The 21545-nt window shown below is 36.6% G+C and overlaps 1 protein-coding gene across 1 annotated transcript in view; it reads left to right on the top strand.

Annotated features, from left to right (window-relative positions):
* The first annotated feature begins 8918 nt into the window (after window positions 1–8918).
* LOC142354591 (uncharacterized) overlaps window positions 8919–21545 on the top strand; it is a 33899-nt gene continuing 21272 nt past the window's right edge. The window contains exons 1-3 of the mRNA XM_075406919.1: window positions 8919–9527; window positions 20098–20259; window positions 20979–21172. Coding sequence (XP_075263034.1) covers window positions 9192–9527; window positions 20098–20259; window positions 20979–21172 — 692 coding nt within the window. The 5' untranslated portion in view covers window positions 8919–9191. The remainder of the gene's footprint in view (window positions 9528–20097; window positions 20260–20978; window positions 21173–21545) is intronic.

Genomic DNA, 21545 nt, shown 5'->3' with positions numbered 1-21545 from the left:
CAAACGATTATTCACAATTATTTTCATTATATTGTTTTTCATTGAAAAAGCTTTTTTATGATTTGATAAAAAAGTTCATATTTAAAACATACAAATATAATTTATTTTATCAATCTACTTACTCTTATTTATTAGGGAATATAAAAATATTGTTTTTTAAATTACGTAATAAAAATATTTCTTCATATATAAGCATGTATATATATATATATATATATATATATTATATATATATATGTATGTATGTTTGTACATATGTATGAACGAGATTGTTTTCTTTGAATCTAACATTTTTAACAATTTTTTGATATATATAATTCTACGATTTTTCATATATATAAACATATATATATATATATATATATATATATATATATGTATATATATATATATATATATATATATATATATATATATATATATGTATAATAATTTTAATCTAACGAAAAGCGAGTTTTGTGATCACGTTGCCTTCGCAATGGTTGGAACCAAAAGATGCAATCACTATTCACATGCAGTAAAATTTCATTGCAATACATGCCCTTCATTGTACCAAAAGTAAGTTGCATCGACAAAAAGTGTATTGCCCCGAAAGCAGTAGTGAAATCTACATCGAACAAGAACCTATTTTTAAAAAAATAAACAAAAATTAGTAATGTTGAGAAGCCAACGTCATGCCCTCTTGTCTCTCTGTGCAGTGCTGAAGCTGGCCCATCAGATTCAAACGAGCTGTAACAGTTGACATCAAAGCTCTTTGTATGAAATGAGGGCAGCTATACTGACACCATGTCATATTTATTGACAAAAACTAGCTTTGCTTCTTTATGGAGCTCCATTCATTGCATTCGAAGCTTGATAAGTACTGAGGAGGAGCATAATTGTTGATGTTTTAACTAAACCAGTTCTTGAAGTGTTGAGGTTGCTGTTTCTACTTGTCTACTTTTGCCATTAAATGTTTCTTTTCATGGCTTGCCAGTTTTTTGTTTTACAACTTTACTTTTTTTTGTTTTTCCAGCTGATAGTTATTAATTGCTTTTTATTAAATAGAATGAAAAAAAAACAAAAAAAATTGTAGGAAGATGTAGTGCTGAGAGGGCCCAAGACAAACAGAAAATCACGCAGATTTTGGAAGTGGCACATCTGAATTTAGATTTTTTTAAGAGAGATTATTATGTGCCAGGTTCATTCACTTGACCTAACTAGTGAAATGTGGTATCAAGCTTGTTGAGCGATATGCCACTGAAACGTTATGACTTTGATCTTACGAGAAATAAATTTCGTGATTGCAATGCCCACTGCTATGTCTAGACCCCAAGAGTTTCGATCTCTCATTTGTCCGAAAGAGAGATTATTATTTAATAGCTCATTAATTTTGGTGAGTTTTGTTTTGATTCCGTTCGTTCCTTGTTGCCGTCTTTTGCCCGCTTGGCATCGAATTCGTTCTCCTCTCTAATTTCCTGTGCTTGTTGTTGCTATAGTTTGGACTCTTCGCAATGTCGATGTTTGAGTTTGCCACAACACCAATAATTCTACTGTTTGACGCTTGCTTCCAGTCCAAAAGTGGTACGTGTAAGATGTAACGTTTCCCGGTTCTCTTGATAACTAGAAAAAAATTGAATCCTTGTAAACACATGATCTTGCTTGTGGTTATCATTTGAGCAATACTATTACCATAGAAAATCTTTATTATAATGCCAAAAACAATTTTTTAAGTCTTTGGTCAGAACCGCTGTCCTTTTAGGCCAATGTTCTAACTCAAAATGTTCACAAATTGTTGAGATAATGGATTTAGCAAAAATTGACCTTCTGAGTTTTTAAATCAACTAATATTGAAAACTTGTTAGGAGGAACGAGAAATCAATTAACAACAAACCCAATTACTGGAATATCTATTTTTTGCCAAAAAGGGAGGTTGGCCTGAACATCGTGTAACTGCAAACTCCTTCAAACAATACATACGATGAATTCAAGTTTCAAATCTTCTAACCTTATCCCTGTTAGAAGCGGAACTAAAGCAACAACAAACTGTATACGAAATAAAACAGCTGAAAAAGCATGATATTAAACCATAGAAAATGACAATTAGAAGGAAACCTAATATGTGCCAGGTTCATTCACTTGACCTAACTAGTGAAATGTGGTATCAAGCTTGTTGAGCGATATGCCACTGAAACGTTATGACTTTGATCTTACGAGAAATAAATTTTGTGATTGCATTGCCTACTGCTATGTCTAGACCCCAAGAGTTTCAATCTCTCATTTGTCCGAAAGAGAATAACCGTCGAATGAACAAAAAAATAAGTATTTTGAGATCGAACCTCAATTTCGGCTGTTGCAATGAGGAAGCCTTTGCAGAACAGTCAACAAAAACTAATAATGGTTCAAGATTAGCCATCAAGGCCAACTGACATTTGGGCGTCCATGTAGAACAAAACGCGATTATTATTTACTAACTCAGTAATCCAGTGAGTTTTGTTTTGGTTCCATTCGTTCCTTGTTGTCGTTTTTCGCCCGCTTGGCATCAAATTCGTTCTCCTCTCTAATTTCCTGTGCTTGCTGTTGCTATAGTTCGGACTCTTCGCAATGTCGATGTTTGAGTTTGCCACAACACCAATAATTCTACTGTTTGACGCTTGCTTCCAGTCCAAAAGTGGTACGTGTAGGATGTAACGTTTTCGGTTCTCTTAATAACTAGAAAAAAAATTAATCCTTTTAAACACATGATCTTGCTGTGGTTATCATTTGAGCAATACCATTACCATAGAACATCTTTATTATAATGCCAAAAACGATTTTTTAAGTCTTTTGGTCAGAACCGCTGTCCTTTTATGCCAATGTTTTAACTCAAAAAGTTCACATATCGTTGAGTTAATCGATTTAGCAAAAATTGACCTTCTGAGTTTTTAAATCCCCTAATATTGAAAACTTGTTAGGAGGAACGAGAAATCAATTAACAACAAACCCATTTACTGGAAAATCTATTTTTTGCCGAAAAGGGAGGTTGACCTGAACATCGTGTAACTGCGAACTCCTTCAAACAATACATACGATGAATTCAAGTTTCAAATCTTCTAACCCTATCCCTGTTAGAAGCGGAACTAAAGCAACAACAAATTGTGTACGAAAAAGACAATTAGGAGGAAACCTATTATGTGAAGGTTCATTCACTTGACCTAATTAGTGATAGGTGGTGTCAAGCTTGTTGAGCAATTTGCCAATAAAACGTTATGACTTTGATCCTACCAGAAATAAGTTTTGTGATCGCATTGCCCACTGCTATGTCTAGACTCCAAGAGATGCGATCTCTCAAATGCCCAAAAAAGAATAACCCTCAAATGATTAAAATAAGTATGTTGAAATCGAACCTCATTTTCGGCTGTTTCAATGAGGAAGCTTTCGCAGAACAATCAACAAAAACTACTAACGGTTCAAGATTAGTCATCAAGGCCAACTGACATTTGGACATCCATGTACAACAAAATGTTAAAAACGTCCGTAATTTTGGAAAATTTTTGACTCGTTGAAAAACCATTAGCTGCTTTCAGTTCTCAACTTACCAAATACAATGTTCTTTATCTTTATTAATTATCTTTAGGTTTTTTATCTTTAGGTAACCTTTATTATGATACGATAACTTAGAGTGGCCTACGCTTCTTTAAACTGAAAACCGTTACATAAAAAGCAAATGATCAGTTCACCATTCATATCCTTTATCCTTATCCCCGCCCAAAGCCAATTTAAAACAACAAAAACTCGTAAAAGAAAAATAAACAGAACAAAAAGCTTGGTGTGAAGTTGAAGAATGTAAAAACAAGGGGAGAACTTAATAACAGAAAAACTAAGGAATTCTCTTACTTCACGTAACTATTGAAAAAGGAGCCTCAAGATGGTTCAGCACTAAGTCATTGGAGCAATATCACTTTGAACTAACCAAAAGCGAGTTTCGTGATCACGTTGCCCTCGCTATGGTTGGAAACTAACAGATGCCATCACTATGCAAATGCAGTAGAAAATTTAACTGTGACACATGCCCTTCATTGTCCCAAAGGAAAAAGACATCCACATGTGACAATAAACACTTTGCATTTCTTGTAGGCGATGTCTGTCATTATTTTGAGATGGAAACTCATCTCAGGCTATTGCATGAGAAAAACCTCTGCAATCAAATTAACGACCACCTATGATGATGCAAGATTAACCATCAAAGCCAGCGGAATTCCTGGAATCGAGGTTCAACTAACATTCCGTGATGTCAAAAGGATCAACCCTTAGATAAAGTTGCCTCGTAATCATTAGGCAAATCTACAAATATCTCGATTCCAATAAAAAAATGGATATGAACATGAATAATTGTCGTTGCAGCGCGAAATTTTGTCTTTTTCTTTTTTCAGGCAGTGCTGGACCTGGCTCATTAGCTTCAAATGCGTCGTGATTACAGGCACGAACATTTTCTGCGCAAAAAGACAGCTAAGCTGAAATTATGTCAAATCAAAGTATATAAAACAAACAGCTTCGCTCTCCTGAAGAGCTCCGTCCACAATAGTCAAGGCTCTAAGAGATTTGGTGGAAGTGAATGAATATCATTCTGATTATAATCGCTCCTTATTGACGTCTTTTTTGATTAGATATCAAGCTCTTTCTTCTTTTTGTTTCATATACCAATTGTTGTTGATTATGATTGGCCTCCTGTTAACGTCTATGTATGGGTTGCCATCACATCCATAATTGTAGTTCCCGACGATTGCATCACAGTTCTAAAAATTTATGTGGACTATAATAACGCTGTTGGCTCTCTTGATAGTCTGAGAAATTTTTCGATCTGTTGAAGAGTGATGATTTTTTTCGGTTCTCATCTTACCAAACGCAACATTATTAACAAAGTTCATTTTTATCAAGATACACAAATAGTGAGGTGACTTTTGAGACAGCAGAAACCTTTGTTGGAAGCGATCTATCTTCAAGCCAAAGTTTTGCATCAAAATGTTTAAAGAATTTACAGTTCATCGGTTCAGCATAAATAGACCTCCTTAGCTTTTACAACATTTCATTTTGAAAACTTAATTGAAATCTTGTAAAACTGTAAAATCTGGTTACGAATTCAAACAAAATTAAAAATACTTGAACATATTTACGTTGCTATAATTTTGAGTGGCCTATATATCCTTATACTAAAGACAGTTATAAAATAAGCAAAAGATCAGTTCGATTTTCACATTCCTTTATGCTTCAGACGAACCCTCAGTCTACCCAAAACAGAGACTCAACTACCTCAGAATTTCTGAAGAAGAAATCGAAAGACAACTGTTGGGCCTCCAGGCAAACAAAGCGTGCGGCCCAGACAACATCGGAAATATAATCTTAAAAAACGCCCCAGCTTTGGCAAAATCTCTCAAATTTATCTTCCAAACCTGCCTTAATAAAGGAAAATTCCCAGAGAGCTGGAAAACAAGTGAGATCACCCCGATCTACAAAGAAAACGACAAAGCAGACATCACACAGTATCGACCAATAAGTCTATTGAAGAACGTCTCAAAAGTCTTCGAGAAAGTCATCTTCGAACGGCTTTACCCACCAATAGAAAGAACCCTCTCTGACTCCCAACACGGTTTCAGAAAGAAACGATCAGCAGTACTTCAACTCATCCTCTTCACAGACGAACTATACCAGCAACTTGAATCGAAAAAATGCAATGACATTCGAACTCTGTATGTTGACTTCAGAAAAGCCTTTGACAAAGTAGCGCACAAAAGACTCATCCAGAAGCTCGAGAACATTGGCCTCGGAGGAAAGCTACTCCAACTACTCGAAAGCTATCTCACAAACCGAACGCAACGCGTCAAAATTGGAACAAGCAAATCAAAGACCAGAAATGTAACCAGCGGAGTACCTCAGGGATCAATTTTGGGGCCTCTGATGTTCATCATCTACATTGACGATCTCCCCGAAGAAATCTCAGACATCCCGGCCTTCGGATACGCGGATGATTTCAAAGCAATTACCCACGGTGAACACGAATGCGAGACCACTCTCGGGGAAATACAGAAATGGAGCAAAGCAAACCATATGGACCTAAATGTTAGCAAAAGTAAAACTCTCCTCATCAGAGGGGATCTAGCCCAGCGTGACGAAGCAGGTCTTGAAACCGTTGCCACCCAAAAAGATCTCGGAGTCGTAATGTCTCGAAATCTCTCTTGGAGCGCAAACTGCCAACTTAGAACAACCAAAGCGTGGAAAGCCTTCTACATACTCAAACGAAATGTTTCGAGCAGAACCTCAATGGAAACGAAACTGAACGCTTACATAGGATACGTAGTGCCCGTACTCACTTACGCCTCCCAAGTCTGGTACCCTTCGAAGACTGACATGAAATCAATCGAGAAGATCCAGCAAAAGGCAACAAAGTGGATATGCGGTGGAAACGACGAATACCATCAAAGACTCGAAACGCTGAAAATACTCCCACTCTCCATGTACATGGAAATGCACGATGTTCTCTATCTCCTCTCAATCCTAGAAGGCAATTACTACGTCCCCGAAGACAAACTGCCAAAACGAAAAGAAAACGAAACAAGACAAAAGCAAGAATTTGAACTCCCCAAACACCGACTACATAAATCAGACGAAAATTTTTTCTTCAGAGCCACAAAGCTATTCAACATCATCAGTAGGACAACGGAGAAGCCAATGACGAAGAAACTTCTGACAGAGATGTACCAAAACTATTTCCACAGAAGCTACAACGAACTCGACAGCTGCACCTGGAGACTTCTATGCAACTGTGGAATCTGCAATCCAATGAAAAAAACTCGTGCCAAACGAAAACTGAAGGGTTCCACACCCGAGGGCTCCGACCCTAAAGACTCTCCTACTACTACTACTACTACTACTTCTCCAAACCGGAAGCCGTATTAGAGCAACAACAAATCATACATGAAATAAAACAAAAACAGGAGAAAAAGCTTGATGTGAAGTTGAAGAAGGGTAAATGTTAGGAGATAACCTAATAATTAGGGCGTTTGCTTACTTGACCTAACTACTAAAAAAAAAGAGCATCAAGCTGATTGAGCGCTATGCCGTTGCCGCGATATAACTTTGAACTAACTAAAAGCCAGTTTCGTAATCACCCTGCCCTTCGCTATGGTTGGCAGCCATTTAATGCCATCACTATGAGCACGCAGTAATTTTTTCACTGTGACACACGCCCTTCATTGTCCCAAAGGAGAATAACAACCATATGAGACAATAAATTTGGGACCTCTTTAGTAGTATAAGTAGTAGTAGTTGTAGTAGTATAGTAATACAAGCTTCGGGCTATTGCCCCTGGGGTTTCAATCCCAGTGTTTATCGGTCTATTTCAGTTTATCTTTTTCAAAGTTGTCACATGTTCCACATTTGAACGTTTTTCGCGAGATGCACTTGTTCAGTTGATTAAAACTTTTTGTGAAGTATTCCCAGTAGATGTTGTTGATCTATTGCTCGTTGAGTACTTCGCCGTAGTTTCTCTGTTCGAGGGAAACATTGTTGTAAAGGTGCTTTGTTGGATGGAAGAAGTTCTGATCTGCTTTTGCAAGTCTATTGTTCTTTAATTCAAACTCACCTCTGCTATTTTGCTTAGTAATTGATTTGTTTTTTAACTTCATGTTCTCAATTGGACCCTCGTGTTCGTTCCGGTCTAGTGGTATCAGAAGCAGGCAGTCATGCATCTCAGTATACATACTAAGTAGTAGCAGTTTGAACTTTAGTAGTCGTTCCTTGTATCCTGATACTTGTCAATTGACAATCCACTGTGTCGCTGTAATGCGAAGTGATTCGAATTTTGATAGGTTTGTCTTGCTGACATACCACGCTTGCGAGCAATACGTAAGGATTGGGACAACATATCCTGCGTAGGCTTGTAGCTTTGTTGAGATGCTGCTTTTGTTTGATATGTTATGTTTTATCTGGAAAAACGCACCAGTTCCTTTTTGGATCGGGATTTCACAATTTTCTGTCCAGTTGAGATTTGAGGAGATGAGGAGCCCTAGGTCTCGCTGTACTGGGGCTTCTTTCAGAGCAGTTTTTATACTTGGTGAAGGCTGACCTTTTAGATTTTGTCAACCCCAAAAAGTAAAAAAATAAAAACAGATAGGAATGAAAGTAAAAATCCCTTTTCAGGAATAGAAAGCATTATACCCGGGATTTTCATAAAATCCGGAATATAAAATGAATTGATTTTAGTGTAATAAATGTAAATAAAATGTTGTTAATGTGATTTACCTGTAAATAATCTCAAAAATTCGATGTTATTTTAACTCATTTCCTAGAATTATAGTCAAAGGCAAGTTTATATACTTTGTAAATGATTTCATTTAATTATTAAACCTGACGATGAACGCAATGTTCGAAAACGTTCGTTTTAGTTAATCAATTTAAGTTTTAATTGACAATAACTTCTCTGCATCATTTAGATTCAGCAGCTTGCATTTTGAGGCATTGAGCTCCATTTGGTTTTCCTTGGACTACATTGCGATGTGGGTGGTTCCGGTATCCAATTCCGTTGGGCTCTGTGCGACCATTTTAAAGTCATCTGCAAAGCCGCAGTTTTCTATTTCAGGTTTCACATTGGGTAGATCATCAATGAAAATCAGGAACAGTAGGGGTCCGAGGATGGATCATTGGGGCACACCACTAGTGACATCCAGGTAATCGGAGCAATCATCATTTATCTTCACGTAATGTTGCCTGTCTTCAAGGTTTGAATGCAGAAGTGTCAACAATTTGCAACCTACTCTAAATTTTTTAAGCTTCTCTATAAGAATTTGATGGGGAACTTTGTCGAAAGCTATGCAATTCTGTTAAGCGATGCTGATATGGAAACTGATCTTCAGCTTGTAGAAGTGAGAACCTTTGCCCTCAAATCAACGACTACTAGTAATGACGCAAGATTAGGCATCAATGCTATTAGTCGTTTGTTTTTAAGAGTTGTTTTTGTTTTGTTTTTTCTATTTCTCATTTGTTGTGGATGCGTGTGTAATATTTTCCTTAAATTGATAGATTCGAAAAATACGAAAAGCTTCATGAAGACGTACTGCTAGGAGAACCACGGACCAGCCAATACTCACCCAGTGTTGGGGACAGGCATTTCCTAATTTATCTTTTCTTTTTCAGGTGAATAAATTAATATAATAATGTAGATTTTTAAGGTTTTGATTATGTCAACAGGGCAAAAGCTGAGAATACATGATATGTCAGAAGTGTCATTTTCGACGACAGAATTCGACTCGTGGTTGGGCAAAACTTTCAGTAGCTGCATCTTCAGAGGAGAATTTAAGGGAGTTCCATGTGCTGTTAAAAGATATCATGCTGCAACAGGAAGCATTGACGACCGAGGTTTTGTCCGTGAAGTTCAATCTCTGAGTGAATTGGCCCATGAAAATATTATCCAAATATTGGGATATTTTGCCCCTCGTCCCAATGCTCTGAATCAAAATTATGTCCTTGTTATGGAGTTGGCGCAACTTGATCTCTCCAAAATAATATACCCCAGTGTTAGTTTGTTAGAATTCTACACTCTTTTCTAGTACGTTTTTTGTGCCCCCCCCCCCCCCCCCAGTACGTTATGCGCCTCCAGTTACAGAGCACGTGCCATTACACAGTAAATCACTATGTAAAAATATTGCGCGTGCGTCTGGAGGACGCAAATAATATGCGCCCACTACGCTCAACCGGGGGGGGGGCACAACCGGAAAAGAATTCTATATACAATTGATGTATAATTGATATTGGATCTTTTCCGGTTGTGCCCCCCCCCCCCTCAGTACGTAATGCACCCCCCAGTTACAGCACGTTTCTTTACATAGTAATTCATTGTAAATATATGGCACGTGCGTCTGTGGGTTGCAAATAATAAGCAGCCACTAAGCTGGGGGTGGGCACAAACCGAAAAGATCCCTGATATTTAATATTATTTTGACACTTAATATTATTTGATATTGATATTTAATATTATTTTCAAGTCTACAATTCAGCAACGTTCGAAAATACCTACGATGAGTACGCAAGTCATGAAACGTTTTCCCCGTTGTCACTTTGTCCACTCAAAAAGCCAAAACTGACCTGGAAAAAATCAAGTTTTTTAATCCGGTTTTCAGAAGTGTCTTCAACGAAAAACGTATGATCATTTCCGTATGATTTTTGGATAAAAAAACGTTATTTCCGTATTATAGAAAATAGAAGTCTCAAGTGTCTACATCTTGGTGTAACCGAAATCAGGCATATCCTCGAGCATTTAAGTCTGAGCAAGGCTGAGGGATCTGACAGCATTGGAGACGTCATCTTACAGAACTGCGCAATCTCATTTAGGAGGTCACTCCTCTTGTTCCAAAGAATCTTAAATATAGGAGTATTCCCTAGATATTGGAAAATCAGTCAGTTTATGCCAGTGTTCAAAGGTGGTAACAGATCACAGAGCGCATGTTATCGACCAATCACCTTACTCTGTTTGGTATCAAAAGTCCTTGAGCGCCTGATCTTCAACACATTGTACATCTTCTGCGAGCACCGGCTTCATTGAAATCAATTTGGCTTTCGAAAGAAGCGGTCAGCAATGGTATAGTTGTTGGTCCATCTTGACTCACTAAATAAGAAGTACGACAACTCCAGCGTAGAAAACCTGACAATATTGTATCTCGCCGCCTTTTTTCAGACGAACTACGATATTCTACAATTATCTGTCGCGAGTTATCGATATGGCATCTAGCCAGCTGAAGCAACCACTAAATGCTTTTTGGCACAATTTCCAATAGGTGTATGATGAAGTGGAAACTTGCCTTTGGAATATTTTGTCTAGGTGAAATCTCTAATCCACTAGGAAATATCTGACGTTACTTAAGATCTACATGGAAAACCGAAGGGACTAATACCCGAGGACCTAAATTAGAGCTTCTAAGTCCTCTACTACTACTGCAATAAATTACCTCACAATTTGCTCATTATGAAGTTGAAGTCCTTTGATAGTTTTAATATTTCTGCAACTACTTAACTCCTATTTGAGCGAAAAGGAGCAATATGTTTAAGTAAATGCGAATACATCTGACTCAGTTAATGTCAGTAGAGGAGTTCCGAAGGGATCTATTCTGGGACTGCTCCTTTTGCTGCGGTTCTCAGCAATTTACCAGATGCAGTGTCGAATTGTGAGTGCTTTGGGTTTGCGGATGATTTCAAGATCGTTTTAAATCAGAGCCAATTACGAACTGTGCTTAAAGCATACAGCATTGGTGCTCCGAGTACAGAATGCAAATTAACACTACCAAATGCAAGCTAATACATATAATGGGCACAATGACAACAGTGATATTCAACCCCACAATAGAACCGATAAAGGTGCAGCGTGACCTATGGTTAATGCAATCGCAAATCTCACGTGGAGTAATAACTCTACTATATGAGCGAAGAAGCGATTAAGTGCACTTTTCCAACAGAAACGAAACAAACAGCAGGCGAAGCAGCACGCTAATCTCATATGTTGTGCTGGTCCTGGTTTACTGCTCTCAAGCCTGGTTTACTGCTCTCACGTCTGGCCGAATTAATCAAACCTTGTGAAGTTTGAAAGAGTAGAGGAAATTACAGCCAAGTGGATACGCAAGTTTTGATTACAAAGGTGAACTGATAACATTGAAGCAGTTGAGCTTAAGCTTGTACGCTGAAATGCAGAATCTTCTGCTCATTTTGCCAGACGGAAATGATTACGACGTTACTATGTAACTACCGAGGGTCACTGATGATAAAACCAGACAGCACACAGGAGAATTGACCATCGGAGCAAATCGCCGATCCAAAACAGACGAAGACTTCTTCCATTGTACAAAATTGCTGTGCAATTTCGTTAGTATACATCCGATATATAAAATATCTGAACAAGGACCTTTTTAGTTGAACTATTTACTGGGACTATATCAGGAAATGACACGAGGGACAATTGTACCTGGCGAATTTATGAAAATGTGAAAACTGCAATAACTGCACGAAACCAGACTAAACTTAAACTTATTTATGAACTGAACTCAATTGGTGCTAACAAACCCTTGGATGGATATCCTGAAGACTGTAACACCATTCCTTTTCATTTTAAACGTTACATTTTTTAATTCTTTTTCGGTTATCTCCCATCACAGCCCCCTTTATGTTGCATATAGCATTTAGTTGACACTGAGTTATTCTTGTCCCCAATCTATGGCCCTTTTCATTCTTTCATTCAAGTAATTGGCTTAATTACTTGCGTGACGTATTTATTACTTCTTGGTGCGTTTTCCATTCGCGTGAATTGGTTTTTAATTGCTCTCAAACGAAGTTTGTAGCAATTATATTAGTCCTGTCGGTCTTTTTTTATGCGATTTTTCGCTGACCAATTTTTCGTCTGACGCTTTTGAATTTTCGTCCTCAAAAACGGGATAAACAGGTAGCGCCCAGGCGGGCATTATGTGCTCTTAGAGGCCTTTCAGGTCTGTTTCAGCTCAAACTGTCTTGGAGACTTATACTTATACTTATGGTGTGAGGGGCGGTTCTTAGAGGTTGACACCCCCCCCTTTGTTGACCCTCCACCCCCACTATTGGCCCCACCCCCCCCCCACCGCGCTTTTGCCCCCCCCCCCCACCCAGTGCTGCCCCTATCAGCCCCCGGTGCCCCCCCCCCCCCCCCCGTGGCTAGCTACTGACCAAGCCAACTGCTCGCCGGTCGTTTGAGAGCAGCTCGCCCGACGTTAGTCGGTTATGTTTTTTGCCTTACTTACCTCACTCTCAAAATGACTTCCTTTCCCTCATATTCTTGTATAGTTTAATAGGATGATTGAAGTCGTCAATTAAGGATATCAAACTCTAAATGAGGGTTATTTTTGAGGGCAGATTGACAGTACCTCAATGTAAATCATTTGGAGACATCAGAATCAATAGTAAAACCAATCCAATATTTTATGGGTTTTGGAGACCACAGGTCTGCAAAGCTATCGCAGTTGTTTTCTGGAAATCTGCCAGCTATGTATTATCTTACTTCTTTTTTAACCTTCGAAACAGTGATAAACTATCGTTCAGTCAGAAAAAAAAAATTTTGATGAGAAAAAGATTAAAAAAACTAACTCGGAAATGTTAATATCAAGTTTTTAATTGCTCTTGAACGAAGGTTGAAGCATTTATTATATATAAGTGGTTGTTTTTTTACTTGATGCTTTTGTTCTAGAATATTCTTTTACTTCTTGCGTTACTGTTTCTGTTTAGTTCTTCAGTTTTGTTGTGATCTTCGTTGCACTCATTCTGAAATTATTTTTGCTGCTTGGAGTGATTGTGAGGGAAAGAAAATCAAACCCTTTGTAGCTGAGTGGTTAAGATGTCAGGCTGGTAACTTTCAGCTCTGGGGTTCGAACACCTGTGTAGGCGTTTTTGCGCCCACAAAACATCTAATTTACATCCCAATTGTATTGCCGACATTAGTTTGTTTATGTTTAACTGTGGATACGTTAGATATCGTAATAAGCTGCAACAAACGGAAAATTGTTCTTCCTTGGCAAGCACTGAAGATATTGAGAAGTATATTAGAGAGTTATTATTTAGGTTTAAAATTCCAGTTTTTAAAAGATTCTTGTTTATATTTTCTATACCCATACAGTGACCCCCCATTTTTTGAGAGTGTATTTTTTAAATATCTAGCTGATGAGAAAAAAGTGGTACCACGTTTTTGAGTTTTGAGGATCTTGTGAAAAAAACTGTCCAAGAAATGGCATGGCTGGAAGTTGTAAAAATGCGGGAAATGCTCGGAGAATTTGGATCCTTTTTCATTTTACCTCAATCTAAAATGTAATCATGCATTTTCGCAATTAAATATAAGATGTTCCTTTGGCTGCTCTGCACTACTGATGGTAGTTTTTTTTAGGTTCTACAGATTTAAAATTTTTAAATGGAGTGTTTGAATTGAAGGTTTTTAATAATATGAAAAACGGAACCAATAAATTATTAGTTTTCTCAGAAGATACTATTACAAAATTTTGAAGGCCATGGATTTATTGCTTGCCCTTTTTCTGGACTACCATGCAAACCTGAAGCCTTGAACTTGTTACAAATATTCAAGAGAATTTTTCAAGAAGTTAGATACCCAGTGGAAGCTAAATGAAAAAAGATAAATTTTACCAGTTTTGACACATATTTGTTTGCTGCTTTTGTGCAATTCTCCAATGCAGTGAACGAATCCATAAGAAATTGCAAAAGGATAATTGGCGGCAGCCATCCTTTTGATGTTTTGGAAAGTTTCTTCCCAATTATAAAATCCTACGACCCAAAACAGGAAATGAAACGCCTAAAACAAAGTATCTGCAGAATTTGAAGAGTCGCAGGAAGAAAGTTGTTACGACTCGAAGAGGAGCATTGGTTTTCTATCGGTCTTTTTTATGTTGATGCCTCTTTATTCAGACAGAATGAAAAAAAATTGGAAGCACAAAAGTTTTTGCTTTGCTAGAAAATTGTTACGCACTGATTTTTAAGAATGTCCCGCGAGGTTTTATTGAGGTTAAATTTAGGAGTAATCAACTTGAATAATCGTAATTATAAAAGGATTTATTTAGATATTTTACAGTGCGATTTTTAGCAAATATATTTTGAATAAAGTTAGCCAGTAATAGCCTTTTATTGAGCGGTTCAGATGCGTGATATATCCACTAATTGCCTTGTTTTTTCAAGTTTTACTCAGTTGTTATTAAGCTCTAAGGAAGCCTTTTTTAACTTAGCATTTTATAAAGATTTTCCAGTTCAATCTTTAATTATTTTAACAGAAATTATAACAAAGTTTTCAGAGATAGAATAAGAAGTTTCAAGATTATTATTGAGTTTTTTATCAACTGGTTGGCACGCTGGTTCTCCGTGTTCTGGTGATCGTGGGTTCCGCAAGGCTTTACCTTGAATTGTATTGGTTCTTCGCAAATCCTTCTAAAAGTTGGGCAATTTCCGGCTTTTGTACGTCTCTTGATGTTTGTTAAGTACATACACAATTTCCGTATTAGCACCTACTTTATCAGAATAATTACTTCACCAAGTACATGGTTTCTCATCAAGTTATTTACCAAATATGCGAATTCATCGTCAGGGAACTCAAAAAGGTAAATATTGAGGCTTTTAGGCACTTAATATGTTTATCAGTAAACTGTCAATCTGCGGTTGTTTTTAGTAAACATAAACAAATAAGGGGTTACAGGCCTAGATGGAAATACTGGCTAGATATGGCCTTGAGATCTATCTAAATATGAACTAAATTATTAGCACTATTTTTGGATATTTGTAGAAAAATGATCACGTAACTATGAGGCACGAAATAGGGGCGTGACAAAAATTTTTGATCTTGTGTGGCAATTTTGAAGCCGTTTCTTTGTTCAGGTTTTGTTAAGCTATTTTTCTCGCCCTTAATTGAAACCTCTAGACTGCTTGATATGTTTTCAAGGTGATTTAGGCATATTTGTTGTTAAGTGGTTGTTTGTGGTGATTTTTGCTATTGTGGTTTTGAGACATAGTTGTCAGTTCTCAGACAATATTTACAGATTTCTTGTCCAAGTTTGATGAAATATATAGGACTAGCTCTTTCTGATCGTCTTTTGCAGGGATAAGTTATTTTTGTCCATTTTGAGTAATGTTAACATCACAAAACATATTTGAACTGTTTTTTCAAGTTGTTTTTCAATTTCTTCAATATAAGGTTTGCAACATTATGATCCAATTTGTAACTTTATGTGCAATCCACTTCAATTAATGCCACTCCTGTTATGTTTAATTGCTCTCAAACGAAGTTTGTAGCAATTATATTAGTCCTGTCGGTCTTTTTATGCGAGTTTTCGCTTGATCGATTTTTCGTCTGACCATTTGACTTTTCGTCCTCAGAAACGGGATAAATAGGTAGCCCAGCGGGCATTAAGTGCTCTTAAACCCTTTCGGCTTACTGGTCTCCAAGTATGGACTCACAGAAACTTTTGGAGACTTATACTTATGGTGTGACCGGCGGTTCTTAGGTTGACAACTCCCCCCCCCCCCCCATCAGCCCCCCCCCCCTCTCACTTTAACCACCCCAATCTCCCCCTGCACATCGTTGAGACCCTAAGGGCCCCGTGCAGCCAAAAACCGCCCTTCAACCGTTGACCCCCCCCCCCCCCCACTGTTGCCCCGATGCTGACCAGTTTATGACAAATGGGTTTGGTTGCTTTTTTCCCCTGCTCTTTTTTGTTTTCCATTTCTTTTTAGTTTCTCAACGTTGCGGTCTTTTTTGGTTTTTTAAATAAAAGCTGACATGAAACAATAGCTGAGCAGAGCCACTATTGGTGTTCTTGTTAAATATTGTTATAACCTTATAGCGTTCCACTTACTTCAAGTCAGATTTTTCTCTGCATTGATTTAAATTTCAACTGTTTGAATTGCTTGTGAGACGTCATTTATCCTCTCGTTTTGGAGCTTGTATGTTTTGATTGTGATTAATTTTTATGCGATGGGTAGATATAGTGATCTTCTGTTTTTAAGCCTCATATAGGCCTTATGAATTCTGTTTTTACGACTTGGAGAGGAGTATTCGTCGAGCATCATTTTTGATCAATAGTTTTGTTGGTGTGTACTTGAAACGGGGGAGGGCTGTTATGTGAAAGCTCGATTAAGCAAAGTAAATTTTTTAGCCATTAGGCCAAAGTTTTCAACTAGTTTTCTCTATTTAAGCGAAGACCAGATGAAAAACTCAGAGACGGTACTTCAATACTCACTTGACGCTATCAAATGGTCAAGTACTAATAATTCTTTTAATTTAATAATAACTGACAAAAACATAGTCATTGGTTTTTCAATTATTAAGCATTTGCAGGATTTGAATTTCGGTGCCTCTCCCTTATTTTGCAAACTTTTTCCACTGGAGATTTTTGCTCCCCATAGCTATAAACTATTCAGAATCTGTCAAAATCGGTTTCGTTGGATGTTTCCTGGGGTTTAAGAGATGTAATTTCACCTTCATAAATTCGGCACATTGTAGACTGTTTTCTATTTTATATATTTTTGTATCGATTATTCTGACATTTGTATTTATAGGACAGAACGTCATCTTCGTGCTAAAATGTGATTCTTATTGACTGTCTTTTCCTGTGTTATGTTTGTTTTTTGATGTGTTCTCTGTATTTTTTGAATTTTTTAAAAATTTTTTCCTTTCATTTTTTGTATTATTTGCAACTGGCCATTTTCACGTTTTTATTTTGGAATTTCTTTGAAGCGTTTATTAGAAAAAATCACTTGGCTTGAGAAAATGTCTTAACTAAATGATATTCGTTGGTTTTTACATAGGTTTCAGAGAATACTTTTGTATATTCACAACTTCATTTTTAAATTGTTCAACAAAGTGCTTCTCAAAGGCATTTATTGGGTATGTTTTTTAAATGGGTTAAATCACAGTGAAACATGATGACTTAATAGTAACCCCCTTTTGATCAGTTGAGAATTTTTGATTCATTTTTTAAGTTAAAATTCTGATCTCAACCAAAATGGTTTTTAAATAAGTTATGAAAATATCTTAGGTATTCAGATTCAATTTGTAGATATTTTGCCGGTACTTTGGTTGGTGTGTATTTGAAACGGGGGTGGGGTTTCGGCGAAGGCTCGATTAGGCGACGCAAATTTTGTAGCTCATTAGGCGAAAATTTTTCGAAATTAGTTGAAGAGCAGTTGAAGACAGATCGTACTTCAAAATCCACTCGATGCTATCACATTGTCAAGTGTCCTTAACAGTTGTTTTTGAATTTAGGTGTCTCTCCCCTATTTCGCCAAAATTTTGCTGAAAAGTTTATTGCTCCACTTAGCCCTAAACTAATCAGAATGAGGGAATTGAGTTTTTCTGGTGTTCTCCACTGTTTAACTGTTGTTGGATGTTAACTTTTTTTTCGGATGTTTCCGATCTTTTTAGAAATGATGTAATGATTGAAAAAGTAGTGAAGTTCGGATTTACACACGCATTTTGCAAGCACTCTAATAAATAATCTTTTTCATATAAAGACAATTATCAACGATACTTGAGTACTTTTTAGCGTCAAGTGAATTTTGAAGTACGTTCTATAAGTTTTTCATTTGGTTTTTGCCAAATTTCCATTTGAATTTAAATCAAAAAATGTTGGCTCTTAAATATTTCCTCTATACTGCTCCATAGGTTTTGAAGGTGATTTATGCATATTTGTTGTTAAGCAGTTGTTTTGGCGAGTTTAAGGGTTTTTAATGTGCTATTGTGATTTTGAGACAGTGTTGTCAGACTTTTTTTCGATTTTCCTGTCCAATTTCGATTAAGTGGAAGAAAAAGATCTCTGATAGTCTTTCTTCCTGTTTAATCCCCTTATATTTTTTGCAACTTTTCTTTTCGTTTCCAGAAGTCGGAAGTTTTTTTTGGAATTTTTGTTTAAAAAATCCCTTCATTTTGCATTATACTGGCATTTTACTGAATTGGAACGACGATATAGGTTGATATAACAACTTCTGAATTTTTTTAGGCAATTTTTCGGGTTATGATTTTAGTATTTTTTCGAAAGCATTCATGAGAAAAAAATCCTTTGGCTCGAGAAATGTCTTAACAAACTGATATTTTTTGTTTTTTAAATAGTTTTGCTTGAAAATTTTTTATGTTCACAGCTTCATTCTTTAATTGTTTAACAAAGTGATTTTCAAAGTCATAAAGCTGTTCCGGAGTTTGTTGGGTATGTTTTTATGTTGGTAAAACCACAATGAAACGTTGAATTAAGTGTAAACACTTTTGAGCACATGCGGATTTTCGATGGGATTTTTTTAGTTGCAACTCTGATCAACCAAAATGGGTTTTAAATTAGGAATAATTAGTTATTTTGTCGTTTTTGTGTAATCTATAGGTTTTGATGATCGTTTTTTTTTGGAATGTGTATTATTTTTTGAGCCCAGTGCTTGCACTTTGTTGCAAAAAGTGTTACTGTTGTTTTTTGTCTGCTGCTTTTTGGTGACCAGTTACGTCGCTCGCTTTAAATCAGCATTTTTGTTAGTTCACTGATGATTTTTAACTGCATAGCGCGCCTGATATCATTTATTGGAGCCTAATTTTGATTGTTTATTTGAAGTAAACTTTATTTTGCATACGCAGAAATCAGTTACAAAAATCACCACTGTTTTCAAATTTAGATGTTATTCTTTTTATTGAAATTTGCTGACTAAAGCTCTTTCTATGAAGCTATGGAAGCTATTCGAGGGCAATCTGAACGCTATTTTCTCATAAATTCTTTGTCTGCTATCTAAGTTCTTTGTCTGCTATCTTACGCATCGTTTCTTCTCGACCTAATTCTTCCTAATCAATTATTGCAATAAATATAATCCGTATAGTATAGTTATTTTTGAATTGCTTTGAAAAATTAAGTATTGAAACCCCAAAAGTTATGATTCCGGAATACGGTGAATATTTGCCGGCAGTTTATAATCTGTAAATTTGCCGGCAGTTTATAATCTGTAAATTTGACGGTTCAGCTTTTTTGTGCTTAGTTATACCGGTAATTTTTTCGTCGGAAAATGGTCTCAGTTGTTTTGGTTTTGAAGCAGCTGCTTTTTTAAACATTATTTTAGATGCCTTGGGAGATATTAGCAATTTTTTTAAATATATTTTTTACTCGTTTTTGATAATTGTGTCTTTGCTCTCAAACTAATTTTACCTATTACATTAATTCTGTTGGTCTTCGATTTTTCACTTGTACGATTTTTTATCTGTTTATGTAACTTTTGATGTTGACTATTTTCACTTTTACGTGGGTGGGTGAGTAGAAGTTGCTGCCCCGGAGATTATTTGCGACATTACTTTTTAATTGTTCTCAAACAAAGTTTGGAGCAATTATTTGAGTCACGTTGGTCTTTTCATGTATTTTTTGCTGGATCGATTTTTATTCTGACGCTTTTTAATTTTTCTTACTCAAAAGCGGGTTGAATTTGTAATGTCTCAGGGCGTTAAGGGTCTGTTCAGTTATCTTTGAGCTCTAAGGCCAATTTTGGGGAGTTTGGGCCTCGCGCGTATCATTAAATCCTTCTTTGATTATTCGGCTGGGTTTCTAGTAGTTAATTGTTCTTCAGCCCGAAAGTGATGACCGCACAGGGTTCTATGAAGACTCGTGGGTGATGTACAATGTGTATGTATACAGCTATGTCCATGTTATCCACTGGGTCTGTCAATTAGCACATGCTCTTGAATATCTGCAACAACACAATAAAAAAGTCGTGCATCGGGACCTCAAGGTAATTCTTCGTAGTAAAATGTGGAATGATTTCGTGATAATAACTAAATATAAATTGATGTCATTGAAATTTAGGGCCTTTTCCATTATAGCCCCACTTCGGCTTTGTGGTCATGTAACGTAATTTTACGGAAATTCCTAAACAGTTTAAGTAATGCCTACAAAGCAGACTGGCGTTAGCATAAGAAGAATCTGTTCTTCAAACCTGTGCAAACAAGTTTACAATTTTATGCGCCTTTTTCGTGAGTAGTAAGCATCATAGGCATCATTGCGTGGAGTTAGTCTTTATATGCGACTGTTTTAATAAATTGTCACTGCGAGTGGCTTTCTTCCGACGTCAGCCGAAAAAGCGTTTCAGATAGAGACCCACTGTTTCACTCCTTTAGTTTCACCGTGTCATTTAACCCCCCATTATTTCATCCCTCTATCATTTTAACCCGATTCTAAGCGCTTGCATAATTAGTAGCATTATAATTCAAATATTAGGAAATACGTAGTGTTGGGTGACAATTTTGTTGATTAATAATCAAAAATAGATATATGCAGGTTTTGGGGAAAGCATTTTGGGGTTAAGAGTTTACGGGGTGAAAATATATGTTTATATAAAGCGGGGTTAAATGAATCAGGGTGAAAAGAAGTAGAGCCGTATCACATCTAAGCTGGACTCTGCAGAATTACTTAAAGTGGTTTAGATTTTGTTTTATTGAGTTGATATTTTAGCCCGAGAACATTCTAATGTTCCCAAGAACAGTTGAGGGCGTTGACTACGACTTTTATACCTGCAAGATATCAGACTTCAATTCATCCACTTTTAAGAGCAATCAAACTGGAACATGTAAGGGGTCGCCGGGCTTTATGGCGCCTGAGATTGAAATCAATTCCGAGCAGCCAGACTCAGCAGCTGACGTGTACAGGTTTGAAATTTTTTAGTTTTCATGTCCGCTTTTTAAAGCTTCACAAAGTGATCAAATAATTGTCAGGCAAAATTAAGTCTTTTAGCAGTATTTAAAGGGTTTTTAAAGGGCCCCGGAGAACTATTGTTTGAAAGTTTCGCAACTTTTCATCGTTTTTAAGAATTCTTTGTCTTTTTCCCTTTTCCTCGGCATTCTTTGTTATTTTTCTGTCATATTGACAGTCGTTGACTCATCATAAATGATATCCCACAGTTGGGCATAATTTTTTGGTTTTGCAATTTAGAGAGGGTCATGATCAGATTTTTAACGATTTCTTTATATTTTTTAACGAAGTTTGAGATTTCGCTTTTTTAATTAACTGCACTTTCTTTGG

Source organism: Convolutriloba macropyga, chromosome 15 (genome assembly GCF_964194025.1).
Source record: "Convolutriloba macropyga chromosome 15, txConMacr16.3, whole genome shotgun sequence".
NCBI classification, from domain to species: Eukaryota; Metazoa; Xenacoelomorpha; order Acoela; family Convolutidae; genus Convolutriloba; species Convolutriloba macropyga.
The sequence above is the reverse complement of the archived record's forward strand: the minus strand, read 5'-3'. Positions and strand labels throughout refer to the sequence as shown.